Source organism: Mirounga angustirostris, unplaced genomic scaffold (assembly GCF_029215605.1).
Source record: "Mirounga angustirostris isolate CCGP_5_RB_7025 unplaced genomic scaffold, mMirAng1.0.hap1 SCAF_13, whole genome shotgun sequence".
Taxonomy (NCBI): Eukaryota; Metazoa; Chordata; class Mammalia; order Carnivora; family Phocidae; genus Mirounga; species Mirounga angustirostris.
In genome coordinates, this window is record NW_026991721.1 from 3,449,635 (window position 1) to 3,469,578 (window position 19,944).

General features: G+C 58.9%; 1 protein-coding gene across 7 annotated transcripts in view; it reads right to left on the bottom strand.

The window, feature by feature from the left end:
- Window positions 1-788: 788 nt before the first annotated feature.
- ANO1 (anoctamin 1) overlaps window positions 789-19,944 on the bottom strand; it is a 139,199-nt gene continuing 120,043 nt past the window's right edge. For all 7 annotated transcript variants that reach the window (XM_045893076.3, XM_064576049.1, XM_064576050.1 and 4 more), the window contains 8 exons: window positions 19,754-19,811; window positions 17,858-17,958; window positions 17,078-17,223; window positions 14,502-14,654; window positions 9,903-9,955; window positions 7,898-8,082; window positions 4,310-4,415; window positions 789-2,538 (listed from right to left, as the gene is read on the bottom strand). In XM_045893076.3, the coding sequence (XP_045749032.2) occupies window positions 2,296-2,538; window positions 4,310-4,415; window positions 7,898-8,082; window positions 9,903-9,955; window positions 14,502-14,654; window positions 17,078-17,223; window positions 17,858-17,958; window positions 19,754-19,811 (1,045 nt within the window). In that variant the 3' untranslated portion in view covers window positions 789-2,295. The remainder of the gene's footprint in view (window positions 2,539-4,309; window positions 4,416-7,897; window positions 8,083-9,902; window positions 9,956-14,501; window positions 14,655-17,077; window positions 17,224-17,857; window positions 17,959-19,753; window positions 19,812-19,944) is intronic.

Below are 19,944 nucleotides of genomic sequence, written 5' to 3' on the forward strand. Positions count from 1 at the left end.
ACTTCCCCACTCTGAGGCTGCTCATCTGTCAAATGGGCCCCCTCACAGGCTTCCGGGAGGACCCATGGAGAGGGGAGGTCCCTGCGATGCTGCCCCCGGGTGCTGCCTTCATGTCTGGACTAAGGAAGCGGTTCCAAAACTTTAGAAGGACGTTCTTGACGGCCGGTAACCAGGACATTGTGAGCTTGAGCTTTGCTGAGATTTTTCTCGAGGACGCAGGAACGCGAGCACTAGGGGGCGCCAAAGCTCTCCCTCTTCCTGGAGATGTGCAAGGTGGAATCACCCCGAGCCGCTTCTAAGGAATGTCCCCAGCTAGCAGGGCTGCGCAGCTTTGCTAGCTTTGGGTGTGAAAAATATCTTTCTTTCGTGAAATGGTGGTGATCGGAGGTGGTAGTTTGAAATAGTGTCCCCACTTGCCCAAACGAAAACACTGGCAACTCTAGGTGGGTCCCCAAGAGGGTTGGGGGCATCTTAGGTCCACGGAATCCTAAGTGCTACCGTGTTGGGTTGGCGGGACCAGGGGTGGGAATTTGAGGATCGTGGAAGAGGACGCTGGGAAGGTGTGAGCAGGACTCCCATAAACGCAGGTACGTGCACGCACACGCACGCACACGGAGAGATGATGAAGTCCCAGGAGCATCCAAAACCATTCATGTGTCTGGCACTGCAGGGGTATGGACGCCTATGATCCCTCCCGAATCTGCAGCTCAGCCAGGGGGCTCTGGGGACAGCCTCTCGAGCTTCCTGCGGGGAAGGTCACATGGACAGCGTTCGAGTGAAGACAGTGGTTGTGTATCCAAATTTATTTAGCTGCATGAAGGTTCAGCCACAGTCCTCTGTGAATTTGTGTACATTCACTTTTTTTAAAAAAAAAAAATTGGTCTCCATAAAAGGATTTTTGGTCATCACCTAATTTTTAATACAATATTTATATACAAAAACCCCATTTCCAACTACTTACTGTACAAGAGAAACTAGAAGCGTCAGACCCCATGACTGCCGCAAACGCCTACGGACGGCGGTCAGGGTCAGGGCTGGCAGCTGAAGGGGATGACCTCACGCCGACCACATGTTCACGGCAAACCCATTTCTCTTCTCTGCCTTCGATGAGACATTTTTTAGGTTTCTCTTGGTGCTTGAGAAATTTCAGATAATTGGTTAGTATAATGGCTGCAAATTTAGATCACTCCTGCCACCTGTGAGACTCGTTTTTACAAGCTTTAAAATGGTAACTGTCCCACAGTCACATTCCTGTAAGTAAAAATATAGAGAAGTATTACCAAAATAGAAGGCTTTATTAATAAAAATCTTTGGTAGTAACAGTGTTTTAAATTCCTCGCGATGATATTTGGTTAACTAATAAAATAAACTCCTTCCACCTTGGAGTGACAGAGAAAAACCCTCAAATCCACCCTAGAATTGATTATTTTAAAAACCCAATAAATATTCTAAAGCTGTGAATGTTCTCCCAATGCCTTAAGATTTCATGGAACCTGAAGCCATCTTCAGAAATGCCTCTGGGGTCCTCTCTCTCTGCTCATTTTCTGTCCACTTGGTTTTCTTTCTTCTTCTACATCTTTTTTTTTTTTTTCTGTTCCACTAAGAAGATGGACAGTTCTGAGGCCAGCTCATGGTGGAGGGGCAGGTGTGCAGCTGACGGTGGGGATCCCGACGGTGCAGGTCACCCGCTGTCCTGAGGGACACCTGCTGCCCCAAGATTCTCCAAGAGTAAATTCCAAGCTCACAGGCCGTCTGCATGGACAGGGCCAGGGCACCACTCCTTCTGGCCAGAATGTCTCTTGGTTTCTGAACAGAAAACAAAAGATGAAAAGCCGGCTGACTTTTCCGACCTGGTGGCAGGTGAGCCTTCTGGAACTGGTGTCAGCCTCGTTTTTCTGTTCTCCCTCTAAGACTGCACGATGTTTATCCAAGGCTTTGCAACACCATCTTGAATCTCTCTAAAGGCTATCAAGCGGATTTGAAAAGACGCTTTCTGGAGGCCTCTGTTCACCTTCCACTGCAAAGGAGATCCGCGGTTCCCAAGAATTGTTTCTGCAAAGCGCCCGCATTCGCGCGTGTTCTCACCCTATCCCCAGCGATCATTTTGATTAACCTTGAATACTAAAGATAAAAAAATTCCCTGCATATGGTTTTGTGCAAAGACAAGGAGAAAAAACAGAAAAAAGACAGAAGAATGTTGTCCTATCAGAAGGTGGTCTTCCAGGTTTGCGACGAACACCGGAGCCACTGGGCCTGGCTGGGGGAGGGTGCCCGTCGGCCGGGAGGCCGGGGCAGCTACAGGGCGCCCCCGGGGTACTCGGGGCTGTCCAGGCAGGCTTTGGGGCCGTGGTTGTTGCATGGCTCGTCCTTCTTCCGGTCCTTCTCCATCCACGTGTCCAGCAGCTGCTGCTTGCCCTGCTCCTCCCTCATGAACAGCTCCACCATCAACACCTTCTCCTTGTGCACCTGCTGGCTAATGTCCTTGGGGATGTCTGGGATGACCCAGTCCACAAAGTCGCTCATGAACATGACCAGGTTCTGGAAGGAGAGTCAGCGTGTCGGGGTGGGGAGGAGGACGGCAGGAGATGCTCCCCACCTCCCCTGCACCCTCCTCTGCCCCCACCTGCCTTCTACCCCCCCACCATCCCCCCCACCCTCCCCCACCCACCTCCACTGCACCCACCTCCTCTGCACTCATCCTGTCACTCCCAGCCTGTGACCTGAGACACATACTTTGGGCTCCCTTGGCCTCGGTTTCCCCCAAGGTATAAATGAGGCAGGAAACCAGCCAACAGGCCCTCCAGAAACGGCTGCTGACTTCTATAAAGAATCGGAGCTCAGTAAATAGCAAGTTTCTGAATAATTCTGACTCCTTGGTCTGGGAAGCTTAAGAGATGACTGGATGGGTCACGCATCACCAAATCTAACAGGTGTTGGGCTTTAAGGGGAATAGTTAGAATAGAAATAGCACGAAAGCCCGGTGGAATTTAGTCTCTGATGATGTCACAGGCCTTTCTCCAGTTTGCAAGGCCTCCCAGGGCCACCCTGAAAGTCTGCTCCCTCCCTGGAGAAATTTCTAGTGCACAGAGAGCAAATGATTGGCTTTTACAGAAGAACTGAAATCTGTTTTTAAAACTTCTGTCCAGTGATCCCTTGTTAGCACATCTGGCTGTCACCTGGTGGACAGAGCTGATACCTGCCCCCCCAGACCCCAGGTCGCCCTTCCTGGCTGGTGCTCCCAGACCCCAGCTGTGGCCAGTGCTGGCTGCTAATGCTCACAGCTGCCTCCTTTCCACGGAAATCCACCCCCCCCCAACCCCGTCTCCTCTTCTTGGTCTGAACAGACTACAGCCAACGCCCAGCCGACATGGGCAGACCAAAGGCGCTCTCTTGCCTCAAGGTAGGCCTGTGTGTGTGCTAGGGTTCATGCTCTGGAGCTCCCCGCAGGATCAGGCAAGGCTGTCTCCAGCTGAGACTCCCCTTCTGCTGCTACACTCCCTCCCCTCTCCTGGGGAGCTTCCTTTAATAACCCACTTGCACTGAATCCTTGTCTCAGGCTCTGCTTCTTGTAAACTCAGCCCCAAACACTTGTTCCCACTGCAGAGGGTGATGGAAAGCTGACAGGTGAGGCAGCAGGGCGTCAGGGGGGGTCGAAGTCCCACCTACAGCCACACTCTCTGTAAAGGGCAGAACTGGGGCTTAAACCCAGTCCCTGGGATTCCAGACGTGAGGGGTACATGACTGAACGGAACCTTGGCTGGGCCCACATGGCTGAGGATGCTCCCCCAGCTCTGGGGCTGTAGCTGCTGCAGGCAACCAGCCTGGTCCCCAGTCTCGGACCTGTCCACTGGGGATCACTTTGGCCTCAGGGTTATTAGGCCATCCCCTCCCCAGAGACCAGGTGAGGCTGGGTGCCCTGGCTCCTGGCTGGGGGCTGGAGTTGGCCAGGAACCCCTGCCCTCCTCCTGCCTGTACTGGTCCTGTCCTCCTTGGACGTCTCCTGCCACCCAGAGATGGCGAGAACTCGAGCTGGGTCTCCCTCTCTTCCCGTCTCCTTCAATAAAGACCACTCATATTGAACTAACCCTGCCTTCCCCAAAGAGGTCCACATCCCTCTGTCGGCGCTGGCCCATGCCCTCCCTCTGCCTTCCTGGGACCTGTCCCTGCACAGGACCCGGGGTCGCCAGGCCTCCAGGCCTCCCAAGGCCCCTGACGCGGGCCAGCTGCTGCCTTCTGACCCCATTCTGGGCTCAGAGCGCTTCCTCAGCTCCCGCTTCTCAAACCTTCCAGAAACGAGGGCCTGTCACACCTGGAAGACAATGACGAAAGCCAGCCGGGCTGCCAGCACGGCCCAGAAGTCCTTGGAGATGTCGTACTTGTGCTCCGACCACGGGGGCTCCCGGTAGTCTTTGTACCTGCAGAGATGGACAGGAATCGATGGGGGGTCTTCAAGCAGAACTGGGGATGCTGGCCGGCGCCCTGCGGCCCTGAGCTGGCAGCAGGAAAACCGGCCTCCTTCCTCTCTTCTGGCAGCAGTTTCTCGGCTTTTCCCTCCTCATCCATACGCAACACCCGTCCGCCCCTTTCCCTGACGTATCAGCGTAGACGCTGCCCACTGACTTCCTCCCGGGGCAGACACCCTCCCCCCAGATCCCCCCTCACCGGCCCTCGTTCTACGGAAGGTGATCTTCCTTGCTTGCCTGTCCACTGCCCTGCCAGCAGGCAGTGTCCCCCCAGCCAGAGCACCCCATCCCCGTCCTCTCCTTCCCAGAGGTCCTGAGATGCCTAGTCTGTGGGAGTGGGGTGAGGATGATGACCTGGGGTCCTGTCTCTACCCAGGCCCTCTGACTCTGCCCCAAATTCCGGGGATGCTGTTGGCTTTAATGGGGCTGATCCTGTGCTACATGTGGGAAAAGCTTCCCCAAAGCTGTCAGAATAAGCTTGAAGTGGGGGCAGTTTCCAGGTTTGAGGTGGTAGGTGCAGCCCTGCTGGCTGCTGAGGTCTGGTGGAGTTGGGGACCAGAAGAGGAGGCACCTGGCTCTGGGCGCACAGCCCTGGCCTGACCCCAGAACCAGTGACCACCTTGCTGTGTGTTCTCGTGCAGTGGCTTGGCCTCTCTGGGCCTCGGTCAGGCATCCCCTCAGTCACATGAGAACCATTATTGAGCAGCTACTACATTCCAGCTCCCATTTCAGGGGTGGACATTCAGGAACACGCAGCAGACAGGGCCCCTCACCCACAGAGCTTTACTCCTGGAGGGAGCTGGATGGGAGCCTCCGAGGAGCCGCGGGGTGCTAAGCTGCCAGACCCAGACATAGGATCGGCCTCCCTGGGAACGATCCTATCTGGGCACCAGCTGTAGAGTGACACAGGACTTGTACAACCTGCTCTTTGATGGGAACACGCAGCCCCTGTTCTCCCAGCATCAGAGGCCACGCACGCTCGCTCCTCCCTTTCCTCTCTGTGCTCACGGCCAGCTGCACTGGGGGTTACCTGGCAAACTCCTAGGCATCCCTCAAAGCCCACTTAGACCTGTCCAGAGGCCAGCTCCCACCATCGGCACTGACTCGATCAGAGACAATCTTACGTTTTCCTTGCTTAGCTCTGGTACCCAGCCTGCCCGCGCCCCTGGGGAGGATGATAATGCCCCCTCTGGGGGTGGCTCTGGGGCTCAGATGAAAGAGCAGCTGCCTCAGTGCAGACATAAGTGGTGGCCGGCAGCGACCGAAGCTCTGAATGTGCTCTGCATCTCCCCACACCCACCGCCCCAGGCTGGGCTGGGTGCTGTGCCTCCTGCCACAGATTCCTGCGAGAGGCAGCTTGCGTGGGCGCGGCTGCCGAGGGCCTGGAGCTCCCAGATCTGCGCTGCTGGATCTTGGCCAACGGACGGGGGAGGGCCTGGCTGGAGCCCGAATCCCAGGGAGCGCAGTGGTCGGATCCATGGTCTTCCAACTCCGTGGGGGTAAAAGCTACGAGACACTTATAAATGGGTCTCGGCTCTGTCAGCCTGGCCTCTCCCCCACGTGGCCAGAACCCTGGGCTGATGCATGGGACGGAGCTGCTTCCTTAGCCAATGTCTGGGACCCAGGGTCCGGTTCTTGGAAGCCGAGGCTAACCCTGTAAATACCAACGCAGAGGGAATTCCTAATAAGATGACCACACATCTCCTGCCTTCTTTGCTTGTAATTATTCTTCTTCCAAAAAGGACCTTTAGCAAAGTAGGTCAAGCTTGTGCACTTAGCATGGAGCGTCGAGATGATGCAGGGAAAGCGTTGGTGCTGCGGGAGGTGTGGGGGTCCCGGGCGGAAGCCCAGGGGGTGGGGGGCTGCCTGTCTGCACCAGCCTGGAGCGTGCGTCTGCTGAAGGATGGGGGTGGGTGTCTGGAGCCCCCTCCCCTGCACTTCCGGCTCCCCAGGCCGTCCCCTCTCCGAGGTGACCATGCCGAAGCTGGGAGCGGACCATTCCGGGCCTCCCCTGTGATTTTCGGGCCCATTACGTGCACGTGGGCGGGATTCGGAAAGCTGGACCCGGGCTGGGGTGCAGGCCTTGCGGTGTTAGCGCCCTGTCTAGCTGGCAGACGCGGTTCTAATCGTTCCTGGGCCCCGATCAGGTGCCGTCCCTGCCCTGACGCGGAAGAGAACACCATGTGCCTGCGCCGGAGTCGCTCAGGGCCAGTGGGGACGCCCGCTGTCTGCGCTGCGGTCAGGAGCCACCGAGCCGGGGGCGCCTGCTTCCCTTTTCCAGCGGCTCCGGGGGGAGGGCGGAGCGTTTTCCCGTTTCTTGGGCCTGTCCTTTCGCTGCAAGCTACTTCTTGTCGGTCGGTACCATGGACCCTAGCAGGTGCCGCCACTCCCCTTTCCTCAGTCAAGGTGACAGACACATACCAGCCAGCCTCAAGGAACTATGTGTCAAGGAGGAGCCAGCAGGCCTCCCCGGGCAGGAGGGACCGAGCTTTACCGCACGTGCTCTGGGACGTGTATGTTGGCCCCTGCGCTCTTTTGTGCCCCGAGTCTCAGCTCGGTTGGAGTAGCTCACACTGATTCCCACCTCTGTGCTTCTGCCCACGTTGTCCTGCCCCCTGGAGTGACCCCACTGTGTCCACCCTTCACCCGGGCTTCCAACTACGATCCCTCCTTAATACCGATCTCCACCGAGGTCCCTGGATAGCAGGGACGATGCCATTCCCGGGTCCCCAGACCCTAACCCAGGCTGGCACATGTGGAAAGGGCCCAGGGAATGGCCAGGTCTCAGCTCTGCCTCCCACGCCCAGCCCCGCCTCCATCCTTCCTGGGGTGCTTCTTGCACACCCCAAGCGTCTGGCCAGCAGCTGGGGCCCCACAGGTCTGGCCATCTCAGCTGGCCTGCCCAGCATCCAGTAGCCCTTCCCCGAGTCAGAGCACCCCCACTTTCCTAAGGACCTCTTCATTCTCTGACCATGACCCCACATCCGGGCACACACCCCAGCTCTAGCCTCTACCTCCTGCCAACGGGGTTTCATTTAGGGATGGGCACATGGTCCACGACAGACCAGTAAGGTTAAACCCTGATTTTTGCTGACTATTGAGGAAGACATTCTGTCACTGGGATAGCTGAGCAGACAGGGTGTCTTCACTGCCCACCAGAACACAGTGCCACCATGGAGGAATGCAAAGCTGGGAGGCAGCGCCAGAGGGGGCCTGAGGGCAAACTGTAGCTCCTGGATCCAGCCATGCCTGAAGCTATCCTGGCCTTCTTAATGAAAGGAACTAGTAAGTCACTTCCTACTGTGACCCTGACTTTTTTTTTTCCCTTGAAGCAAGCTCGAGCTATTCTGTGACTTGCCCCTGAAAGAATCCTTGCTTGAAGAGGGGGTTTCCCACCACATGTATCTTTCAGAAAGAGACGTCGAGAGCCATACCTGCAGATCTGCACCTCGTAGCCCAGGTCCAGGGGGTCGTTGGGGGCGGTGCCGTTCTGGAAGTCGCTGACGTTGAAGGAGGACAGGGTGTGGTTGACGAAGCCGTGCATGGTCCCGCTCTCGCTGTACATGTAGAGGTACACCAGGCGAGGGATGAAGTCGGATGTGAAGGAGATGACGAACGCCTGGGCCGGGGGACAGGGCGGTGAGTGCAGACTCCCAGGTAGGGGCGGGAGGGGGACACGCCCTAAGGGAGCCAGCGCAGCCCTGCCCTGGGGTCTGGTCATGAGACACTCTGCCCACGAGTCGGCAGGCGACCAGAATGTTGGGAGGGCCTGGGCGCAGGGAACAGGACACCCCTGAGCAGGAAGGCCTGGGGACAAATGCTGCCTCTCCCTGGCTGTGTGGCCTTGGGCAAGTCACCTAACCTCTCTGTGCTCTGCCTGCTTCACCTTCCTGGCGTACTTGAAAGGGAACGTGGGAGTGGAAAGATGATATTCTGACTCGGCTCATCCTGTTCCGGAGCCGTCTCTGGGGACAGCTGGTGTGGTGTTGGTGTGGAGCAGGGACCTGGAGCCTGGCAGCCTGGGGTAAGGTCCAGCCGGGCCGCTTTCTGGCTGTGTGGCGTTGGGTAAGTTGCCTGGCCTCTCTGTGCTTCACCTGTACGATGGGCAATGACAGTCCCTTCCCTGAAGGCTGTGTGTGCACGAGTGGGTGGATGAGCGTAGAAGGGCCTGGATTATTCTAGAGACTCGATAAATGCTAGCTGTTTTTGGTTGTTCCCATGAGAGGTCTAGCTGGTTTCCAGCTGCTGGCAGCACTCCTGTGCTCCAGACAGGTGCATCCTGTCCCCAGCACTGACCCCCAATCAAAACGTGCCCTCCCGTCTTGGATGCTGCGCCCTCCTGCCCAGGTCAGGATGAGGAGCTGTTGCTGCCCAGGATGCACGCTCTGCCCACCGCGGCCCTTTAACAGGGGTTTCCGAGCCTGGACTGGGCAGGGAGGCTGCCCCCAGCAGGACAGGCAGTGTCCTAGGGCCCCGAGAGTCTCTTCTCTGAGGCTGAGCTTCACCTCCTGTGCTGTGGGGGCCCAGTCCCCAGACCCAGCATCGCGGGCGTGCAGGCCCCAGGCTGTCTGCTGCTGGGATCAGCCACCTGCGTGCAAGGGGTCAGCTTCTGGGGGCTCAGGCTCAGCCTGCAGGTGGAGGGCTGAGGGTCACAGGGCGGTGGCACTGCGGACCTCCGAGGCTGTCTGATGTTCCTTCGCATGGCTGGGGTTTAGCCTTGGCTTTGAAGCATGTGCTAGGGACCGCTAGACCGCTAAGCCCAGGGCGATCACGCAGACCTGGATGGGCGGCCGCAGGGAAGGCAGAGGGCTGGTTCTCATGACAGAGGGGCCACTGCCCTCCTAACCTGCAGGCCCAGGGGTAGGAGAGGCCAGGAGGATGTGGACGAGGTGCCGGGGAGGAGGGCTGCCGGGCAGGAGGCTGGTAGGGGAGCAGAGTCCTCAGCAAGCTACGTGGGTGTAGGAGGGGGCTGGCAGGCTTCTCCCCCTTGTTTCCATGTTTCTGCATTTCCTGAACTTTTAAAGAATAGGCACATATTTCATATAAAGGGACAAGGCTAACTTTTAAAAAATAAGAGCAGACTGATGGCTAGGGAAGAATTTCTGTCTCTTTACCTGTCTTTGCCTCTCCCTCTCTCCCTCTGTATATTCTCAGGATTCTGGGGGAGGGAGTGGACTTAGGGGCCAGGGTGGGCGTGCTGGAGAATTTTGCTCAAGGTTATAGAAAAAGGTCGAGGACAATTTGTTCTTCCCACCCACAGCCCGTCCCAACGCCTCAGTATGACCAAGGGACATGTCTGAACAGGAGAGGCTTTTGCCAGCCTGGGGCAACACAGAAGCTGGAGACAGAGACCCCACCTGGCTTCCCTGGAAGGGGTGCCCAGCCCCGTGGCAACCCAACGGACACTTCTGTCCAGCAGAGGCCCCCGACGTCACTTACGTTGATGATGACGGCCAGCTTCCCGACGCCTCTGAGAATATTGTACCAGATTCCTGGGGGTGGGGGGGTGGGGGGGGGGGAAGCACAGTTTCAGGACGGCTTGCACCGGGCTGTCAGGAACCCCAGCTAACAGGCGAGCAGGTCCCTTCCCTGGTGGTCGAATGTGTGGGAATAAGCAGAGGTTCTGGAGCTCAGGGGGGATCGCAGCTGATGACAGAGCCTCGGCTGGTCCCGGCTCAGCGGCTGAATCTGGAGGCAAACTGTAGCTTCTAAAAGGGGTGCTTTAAATCAACTGCTCCCTGAGTGGTTCTGCGCCCTCTCCTGTGAACCTGAAACCTTAGATGAAGCCTTTCCTTCCAGAGGGACAAACATTCAATTTGGACGCGGTTCCTGCCCAGAAGGGTCCACGTAAGAGTAAGTGGAAACCAAGCCCATGAGGTTTCCATGCCCTGGACCTGCCACGTCCCTCCGGTGCTAGAAGAATTTAGGGACAGGCCCCTAAACGTATGTCAGGGTCAAAGAGCAATGCCAGGGCCCCGGGTGGGGGACGCTGGGGTCACGACTTGAGCATAACAACTTGACATCAATGAGGTGCAGAACACTTCCTGTCTGGGTGTCCCCCATTTTTGCCACCCCGGGGTCCAGCACTGCACCCAATTACCGGTGAGCAGGGGTCTCACCACACAGCAGGAGACAAACTCACGGTCCTCCCCTGGCCTCCCCAGCAGAGTGAGGCCAGCAGGGCCCGGGGAGGGAGTGCCTTATCTGAGGGCCCAGAGCAGGCCGGGCATGTTAGGGCCCCTGCCTGCCCCCCTCCTCCGGCCCAGCTGGGCCCTATCAGGCCAGGCACGTGTCACGGACATTGTTGGCCTCAGAGACCTGTCCCGGGTGGTCTCTCCCTGCCCCGGACCCAGCTGAAATGGGGATAACCAGCACTTCCCAGAAAGGGTGGGAGGGAATCTGTATTCGTCATTATGGAAAAGTGTGGCAGGGTGAGGTTCCTCTGTCCGGGGCGGAGACCGCCGCTCGCCACTCGGCGGGGGGAGCTACATGTGGGCATTTCTGCCCTAGCCGTGAGCGCGGGGGGGCCACCTGGGCCCCCATCTGCAAAGAGCAAGACCAGAGGCCCACGAGGCCCGAGAGTGGAGGCCGCAGGCTCAGACGCTGACTGGTGTTTACAAATCAGGATGATGTGTTTTTAAGAATCTGGACTTGCCTTTTCTGAAAGAGCCTGGCTCCCAAACGGGGCTGGCCTGGCTCCATGGCTACGGTGGCGCCCCCTCCAGGCCGGACCATGCACTGTGGTTCTGTTCTCTGCGGGGCCCGCCTGGCCCTGCGGGGTCTGGGTTTGGGACCTCCAAGATAGGGCGCTGGGGCCTGGGTGAGCCCGGCGAAGGTGAAGTGTCCAGGCAGAGGGCTCCTGGAGGAGGCGGCGCCACCTGAGCGCAGCACGAGGGGAGGAAATGGGTCTTCGACCCCCTGCCCCGCTGACTGGCGATGGGTCGAGGGAGGGGAGCTTGGGAAGTGGGAGAGACCAGGCCAGGCTGTGGGGTGAGCTGGAGAGCTTCCCGGAACCCAGGACAGAGCATACTGCGCAGGCCCTGGGGCGTCTCTATGTCCAGCCCCAAGATCCCCCGTGGGACCCCACGCCAGAATCCTGGGGTCTTGTTCAAAAAATGCCAAACCAGGACGCCAGCCCCGGCCCTAGGGCTCAGCCTCCCTGGGAGTCTTGACCCCCCGTCTGCGCTATTGGGACGCACGCTGCAGAGCATACCATGCTCCGATGGTCTCCAGGCACAAGAGGAAACCCTTCAGGCTGCCTGTGTGACAATCCCCAAGGGGGGAGGGAGCTGTCTTCCTCTTCAAGGTGTCCCTGCTGTCCCCAGGGGACACCAGACCCCATTTCCAAGAACGAGACAGGGAGGCATTTCGTCTTGCCTGCCCATGTGCAGGAGCCAACGGCAGGCAGAGGCTGCTCACGCGGCGGGGAGGGAGGCTCAGGAGAAGTGTGAGCGCAGGAAGCTTGTGAATCAGCTGTCAAAGGTCAGGGCTGGGAAGCTGGGGCCGGGCTCCCACTGGCAGGGAGCTGAGACTCGCCACGCCTCCCCTCCCAGCCAGAGCCTCCCCCAGCCACCCTTGGCGCCCTGGGTGCAGGCTGTGGGGGCCCCGGGGCCTGGCGTCCCCTCGGGCCCCACACGGATCACAGGAGGAATACAAAGACCTGTTCAGGGAAAGGTTACAGTCAAAGAAGAGCAGATTATGCCTCCAACCAACCAGACAGGAACCAGGAAGTGAGCAGCCGACCCATAAGAACAGGGAAAGAAGGGGAGCCACGGGCGAAAGGCGGTGGTGGCAGGGACCACGCCTGCGACGGGCACGGAGGGCCGGGAGGTTTGCAGGTTTGAGGACGAGGCTGCAGGGGAAGCGGGCTCTGCTGAGCAAAGGATGCCAAAGCAAACAGACACCCACCGCAGACTCGCCTGGGGCCTCTGGGCGCCTGAGAATCAGACCTTTGTCAGGGCAAAGTGACGACCGGGAGGCCACACTCTCACCGGGGAAAAGGGCTCCAGAATCCCCAAGGGCTGTCCGGGCAGCACCCTGTCCTTTCAGGCCTCGGGTGTGCAACGTAAGCTTCTCTGGGCAGACCCTCTGCTTGTGGAGGTGCTGCAGGAACGGGTGGCCCGGGGGCGGAGGGCTGGGGGCGTGGGGTCTCCGGTTCCAGCTCAGCATTGGTAACCACCTGGCCTTGGTCTTCCCACCGGGAAAACGGGACTGAGGATTTGCCCAAACCTCCTCTAGAGGTTCCTTGGAGGACCCGATGCCGAAAGGCCCAGGAAGCGATCAAGGCCACACACAGCCCTCTGGGGTCCACTCTCAGAGCAGGGCATGACAAGCTCACGGGAACCCTAGGGGCAATGTCACCTTCATCTGGGGAGGGGGCTTGTGAATGCGGCCTGGGGCCCAAATTCAGCGCCCGTAGCCTTGGGTGAGAAGGATGCCCTTGCGGCCCACAGAGACCAGGGAATCCCCAAGCTGAGCTCGGACCCACAGCAGCAGCAAACCCAAGGGGCTTGCCCCACAGCCAGGGCGGAGGCAGAGTCAGGCGCCTGGGAGCCAGAAGGGACTTCAGAGGGCCAGTTAGGTCAGGGGTTTTTAAAACCTCTTAAAATCACAAGCAAAATCTTCCAGGGAAGTCCAGCCGGGAGGGCGTCTGTTTGCAGAGTCTCTGCCGATCGTCTGGGTCATCCAGTCCAGATGGGTGATAGACGGATGGTGACAGACACACCTCTATATTTGAGCCCCGGCTCTGGCTGGCGCCCCTCCCTACAGAGCGCCAAGGTTCCCCGGCCCGTCCCAAAGCCGGGCCCTGGAGTCTCCACGGATGCCACGGTGCAAACGTGGGCCGCGGTAAACCGGGCAGAATCACCGACACGTGTGACACGTGGCCACGCGTGAGGGTGCGAATGGCACTTCTGGACGGTTCGACCTGGGAGAGTGCGCGTCTAGGAGGAGCCGGAGCCCACGCTGTCCCAGGGGGTGGCGCTGGAGAGCGGCGGGCACGGCCACGCCACCCGCGCCACCAGGGGCCAGGGCGGGCATGGACCGGGGAGCCCCACGAACACAGGCGGGATGGGACGGCCGAGGGGCGTTTCTGACGAGGGCGAGCCAGTGCAAAGGGCTGGAGAAGCCGCCACCTTTCAGCAAGATGACGTCTGCCCTGCTGATGTCCTATCACCCTGGCATCCTCATCTCGGGGAAAATGACCACACGCCTAACACGTCCATCTTTGTGTCTTCCACTGACCAGCGCAGATGTGCCATTCCAGGGAAAACTGTGTCAAATAGGACTTCAAATCAATGTATTTTTGCATTTTCCATCTCATTTCAAGATTAAATATAAACTTTTTTGCGTTCACCTTGAAAACTGGGTCCTGGCTGAATGAAGTTGACTCGCTTTGAGATGATCTTCCTCGTTGGGGACACCTCTACCAGAGGGTTAGGTGTCGCACTCCCAGGAAGTGCACCATCCCTCCACCCCGCCTCCCCTGCAGGGCGATGAGGAAGCCCTCGCTGGCAGGGGGTTAGAACCCTCTCAGCCCTGACCCTCGGGGCAAGCCACACAGAGCTCTTCCTGAGCCGCTGAAAGGGCTCCTTCCTCCCCACTTTCCTGTCTGTGGACGTCGAATGACTACATGATACACTGCGTGGAAAGGCACCCACTCAGCCCCTAACGCGAGCTTCCCACCTGTCAGCTCTGTCTGTGCTCTGGGGCCACACGGACAGGAGGGCGGGGGTGCTGAGGACCTCAGCGCACGCCCCTCGGGGACCTCCTAGTGCGGCTGGTTGCCGAGATATTCAGACACCCAAGGCACTGACACCTTCCGGAATGTTCTCTCAGGAGTGGAGAGTTTGGGGTCAGGGTGCAAAGGAGCCTCTAGGTCTCCTACCCCCACGCCGAGCCCCCGAGTCTCTACCCAGGAGCTCGTGGGGACCCCGTGCCTGACCCCAGTCTGCCGGCTCTGGATCGAGCTTCTGGGGAGCGGGACCACCTCCCCCAAACCCAGCGCGTGCCCAGAACCAGCTCCCCAGAGTCACTCACCGATGTCTTTGGCTCTGACAGCCACCGGCCTTCGGAGCTCGGTGACAAACTTTTTGGCATCCAGGCGGATCTCGATGATGTTATTCAGCAGAGCGAAGAGCGGGGCCAGGGGGAAGGACGCGACGAACAAGGTGACAAAACCAAACTGGATGACTGCAAGGAGAGTAGGGTGGTCAGCATGCTACTGCGTGCCACGGCGGGTCCCCACATGCCACAAGCTGAACACATGGGTGGGCGGCGTCTGGCTGGCTCCCTGCCTCTGATGCACCCCTGTACCCGCATAAAAGGGACCCTGGGGATGCACCCACCATGACCCCAGGTGACCCTGGGCCAGGAGGGGGCTGTGGGGAACGTTCCAAATTTTGCTCTGGACCCCACTGTTGACTCCTGAATAACGAGCATGCAGTCACTTATCATACATCTAATCTTAGATAATCATCAGTGAGGGGGAAAAGGCCCCCATGAGCATGAAGGCCCAGCCTCGGTCACCCCATGCGGGGCTGGCAAGGATCTCAAGCAGCTGGGGGGCTCCTGGGGGGTTCCTGGGACCTGGGGGGCCTGCCAATATTGCTGCGTGTCCGTCGGGCCTCAGGGACGGAGCTGGGCGGGGCCCACTGTCCAGTGTCCCCTCTCGGACCACCCTCATCGTCACCAGGCCGGCCCTGGGGCTTGGACCTTGGATGCTGTGGCCGGCACAGAGCCGGGCTCCCGGGAGAGGTCAGGTAAAGGTTGCTGAACAGCATGGGGGAGGCGGGTTCAGGAACCGTACAGTCTGTCCCAGGGCTCTCGCTGCCTGCCAGGTGGTAAACAAGGAAGCCGGCAGAATGTCACCGTGTGCCTGGCGGGCTGAGTGTGGCCATTGTTAGAGCTGCCAGTGGGGGGCTCCGTGGGAGCCTCCATCTGGGAGCCGGGCCACTGGTTTCTCGCTCGCCCCGTCGGCCTCCGTGGGATGCTTCTGTGGACACGGTCGTGTCTGCAGACGGCTCTGGCGGGGATAGAGGCTTCGGATAAGCTTGGCTGTGGGCTCCACGTGGGCTCCTGAGGCCGTGGGGTCCCCACTCCCGAGTGGTGTGTGGACAGGCCGAGAAGCAGGGAGGGGAGCTGGAGATGGCCCGGGCCCGGGGCCCTCCCTGCTGCGCTTCTCTTCAGTCCCGGGCACTGTGCACTCCAGGCGCCCGGCAGAGTCGGTCCTCGAGGAGAGTGTCCTGAGCGGCGGGGTATGGCTGGGTCACGGGGTGGGCTGCTCCCTGGGTGGGCAGGGGCCTGTCCCAGGAGTCTCACCGCGCCCAACAGGAAAGCGGGATGCGACCTCCAGCCACTGTAGAAATTAAAATCGGGGGGGGGGGGCCTCTGTCTGCCAGCCAATCCCAGGCTGCTCTTCTGTGTCTGCCCTCCAACTGGCCTCAGGCAGGCAGGGGTGGCCTTCCTCCTGGACCCCAGGGCTGAGACCAGACAGCCAGGGAGGCAGCAGGCCCACGGGGCTCCATGGGGGTCCACGGGGGTGAGGGAGCTACCTGTCCACCGCTGGTTCACCTTGGATTTCGTTCCAGGAGAAAACAATGTCATCTGAACACGATGCTATTTCCATTTTTCAAAGTCTTAAGATTCTTTTCCTTCTGAGTCAACGGCAAGGTGCTTCTTGAACAATCATCTGGGATGCTGGGTGTGACTTCTATGGACCCACTGGGCCAGCAGGAGGGAAGTGCTCATGGTGCCACCCTGCCCCTTGACACTCAGAGGAGGCCTCGGGTTTGCTCAAGTATTTGTTAAAAGTGCAAGGTCCCAGGTCCCACCCTGCATAGATCAGGCGTGGGCCCCAGAGCCAGCATTTAAAATGTGCTGTCCATGGTGGCCGGGGGCCCTACACTTTGGGACCCCTCTGCGGGGGTCTTCTTGGCTTCCTTTGCTCATCCGTTCACTCAGCAAACATGTACTGAGCGCCAACGATATACCTAGATCTGTTCTAGGTGTAGGGGGTATGACAGTGAAGGGAAAAAAAGGTCCTGTTTTCACAGAACTTCCATTCTGCTGGGAGGTAGAGGTAAAGGTATATTGCAGGCTGGTGACGAGAATCGGAGCAGGGGGAGAGGCAGAGGGTCAGAGTGGTGCAGGGGAGGGGCTGCCCCTTTTAAACACCGTGGTCAGGAAGACCCCTCTGGAGGAGGACATCCTGAGCACAGCCCTGGAGAAAGGGAGAGAGTGAGTCATGCAGGTATTAGGGGGAGAGGATTCCAGGCAGGGCATAGCTAGTGCAAAGGCCCTGTGGCAGGCACGAGTTCTGGGAGTTTGGGTAACAGCAAGGAGGCCAGTGTGGCTGGAATGGTGGGAGGAGGTGAGGAGAGGGAGGAGGTGGGGTTGGGGGGTTCCAGGTGGCCATGCGAGCTGCACCTGCCCTATCTCCCTCCTCTCTGGTGTACCCCACTGAGAGTGGTGGGCCAGCTCTGGGCATCCTCCTGTCCAGCGACATAGTTGCTGGTGCCAAGGCTCAATCCCTGGGTATCTCCTGAGCACCTGCCTGTGCAAGGGGCTGCAGCCAGCCCCAGCCCGAAGATGGGACCCCTCCGGCCACCACTCACTCATCTCCATGTACTCTGGGGTGAGGCCCGCGAAGGGCTCCAGCGTGTAGTCCACCTCATAGCGCTGCTTTCTCTTCACGAACTCATCGTGGTCAGAGGGACTCTGGCGCCTCAGCCTCAGATAGCGGATGAACTTCTTCATTTTCCTGCGGGAAACACAGTGTCACTTCAGTTGGGGGTCTGGGAAGATGGGCGCTAGGGCCCCTCTCCTCCAAGTTGTGTTTCTAATTCTCTGAGCCGGACTTCTCTGGCGCTGATCTCCTGTGCTCTCCCCCCAGAGGCAGGGGTCAAGTGTCATCATTTGGTTTTTGACATAAGGAAACAGGTACAGGGAGAGCCAACAGGGTCAGGGGTCAGGTAGGCCCAAGCAGACGCAGTGGTTTGGGGCGGGGTGGGGATCATTCCAGCGGGCTGGCTGCCTTGGAGGGGGGTCAGGACACGATTCTCAAAGGGCACAAGGTCAGGAAGCAGAGCCTCTAGGTGCTCCATCTGCCAACCCAGGGGGCTGGCATGCGTGTCTCAGGGTGCCTGTCAGGACCCCGCATCCTCAGCCTGCCGCAGAGCAGGGGGTCATCTGGGCCCCCATCAGCTCCTCGTGCACCATGGGGTGGCCATACCCTGCCTTCCCCTCGTGTTCCCACCCCCTCCCCGCTGCTGGTGCCCCATCCTGGCCCAGGTCCCACCTCACCTGTCCCCCAGACCACCACAAGAGCCCTCTGGGCACCCCAGGGCCCCATCTCCCCCTTGCTCCACTGGAACCCGAGGCCAGACGTTACTCACGGGATGCCGATCTCAAACAGGTTGTTCTGGATGAGCTGCTTGCCCAGCATGATGATGCTGAGCTGGATACAGAGCTCCATCAGGCAGCCCCCCGGGGCACACTGTGGGACAGAGAGCAGGTGCATCAGACCCTGGCCCTGGCCCATGGTGGACACCTGAAGAGATGACCGCAGCTCCCAGCGAGGGGAGGTCAGCCCTGGTGCTGCAGGTTGAATGTGGCCTCTACAAAGACATGTCTCCATCCTAACCCCCAGAACCACAGAATATGACCTTAGTTGTAAAAAGGTCTTTGCAGATGTGACCGAGTTAAGACGAGGTCATACTGGAGCAGGGTGGACCCTGAAGCAGTGACTGGGGTCCTTATAAGGAGAGGAAACGCACAGACACAGAGAAGAGAAGGTTGTGCAAAGACAGAGGCAGAGATTGGAGGGCCCTGGCCAGAAGCAAGGCCCGCCAAGGATGCCGGCAGCCCTCAGAAGCCAGGAGCGAGGCCCGAGGAACCTCCCCTGAGCCTTCGAAGGGAGTGCAGCCCTGCTGGCTCCTTGATTTTGGACTTTCGGCCCCCAGAACAGTAAGAGAATATGTTTCTGTTGCTCTAGGCCGCCTGCTCTGGGGTGTTTTGTTACAGCGTTCCCAGGAAGCTACTGCACCTTGCCTGCAGGCTGTCAGGGCTGGAAGGAGGCTCAGAGAGAGGGCGCTTTGCCAGGAGTGAGCAGGGGTGGGGCTGGATCTAGGGGCTCCTCCTTCTCCCCCAGGGCCGCTGCCCAGTCCCGCGCACTGCTGCCTATCCACGGGCCTGTGCGGTTGGGAAGCCACATGGTGAGGTGGCTAGCCACCCCTCCGAGGCTTAACGTCCCTGTCCTTGGAGGGCTTGCACCCCCTGCCTGAGGCTGGGTGTGGGCAGGCACGGGACGGGCCAGAGGCTTAACTTGCCCGAGTGACTGGAGATCAAGGGACATTGGGTGTCCCTCTGGGGACAGCTGACCCCTCTACGGGACAGAACAAAACTTTTTATATTGTTAGCACAAATTTCATGTTGGAAAGCCGCCATTTCATTAAAAAAAATGATGTCCTCTGCTTTATTCTATTTTACAAAGGCATTTCCCCATTGTCTCTAATCATTAAAGAATCTGACATAGTATTGTTTACAGAAAGGCCAAGATAACATAACGGGAGAGCACTTCATGGCTTCTTGCAAACATCTGTTCCTGTGGGTAAGGCTCATGTCTTGGGATGTTCAGGGGCTGTCACCCAGGGGCTTGAACCTCTTGGCTGTGCCTTGGGCAGCCAGATCACCCTGTACCTGAAGCCCACCCCAATCCTCTCTACCCCATTTCACAGGGTCTTTATCAGAAGACCTGCCCCTTGTTTTCCAGTAAGCTGAATTACTCCGGGTGTTGGCAATGCTGACTGGTTCCCCTGAGACCTGACGCCCTGGCAGCCCCGAAGCCCTGGCTTGGTCTGGCGGGGCCGTTGGAGCAAGTCCAGTGGCTGGTGCACTAACCAGACCCACAGTGGCTGCAGAGGCTGAGCAGAAGCCAAAGGTCACCAGCACTGATTTAGGGGGAGACAAGCAGGCTTTTCCCTGTTACAGTAAAAGAACGAAGCTGAGTTCTGTCTTGTCCTCATTAATCCATCTTAATGAAAAAGAAAAAAAAACACTTAAGATCTTATAGAAAATGAAAAAAATCAAACGGGTCAGTCTACAGTTTCGGTGAGTCTGGAGAGACTTTCTCCTTTCAGGGTAACGCTATATGGACGCGCCAAATAAGATCAGAGCCCCGCCCCAGCAGCAGGTCAGCAGCCGAGGAGGGAGACGCTAGTCCGTGACGTCTGCTTCTCCCAAGTCTGCTGTGTGGACGGACCTGGGAAAGCAGGACGGGAGCACATGCTCACCTCTTCCATCCGGAAAGAACGGAAAATGTACACGTAGTCGCCCGGGCGTCCGACGAACCTGCAACGAGCGGGGGCAGTGGGAGGGGAGGGGCAGCGCAGGGAGACCCCGAGGTGGGGGCTGCAGTCAGCTCAGCGCGCCCCCAGGCTTCCAGCGCCTGAGACACGACCACTGTGGGTGCTGTCGGCGTGTG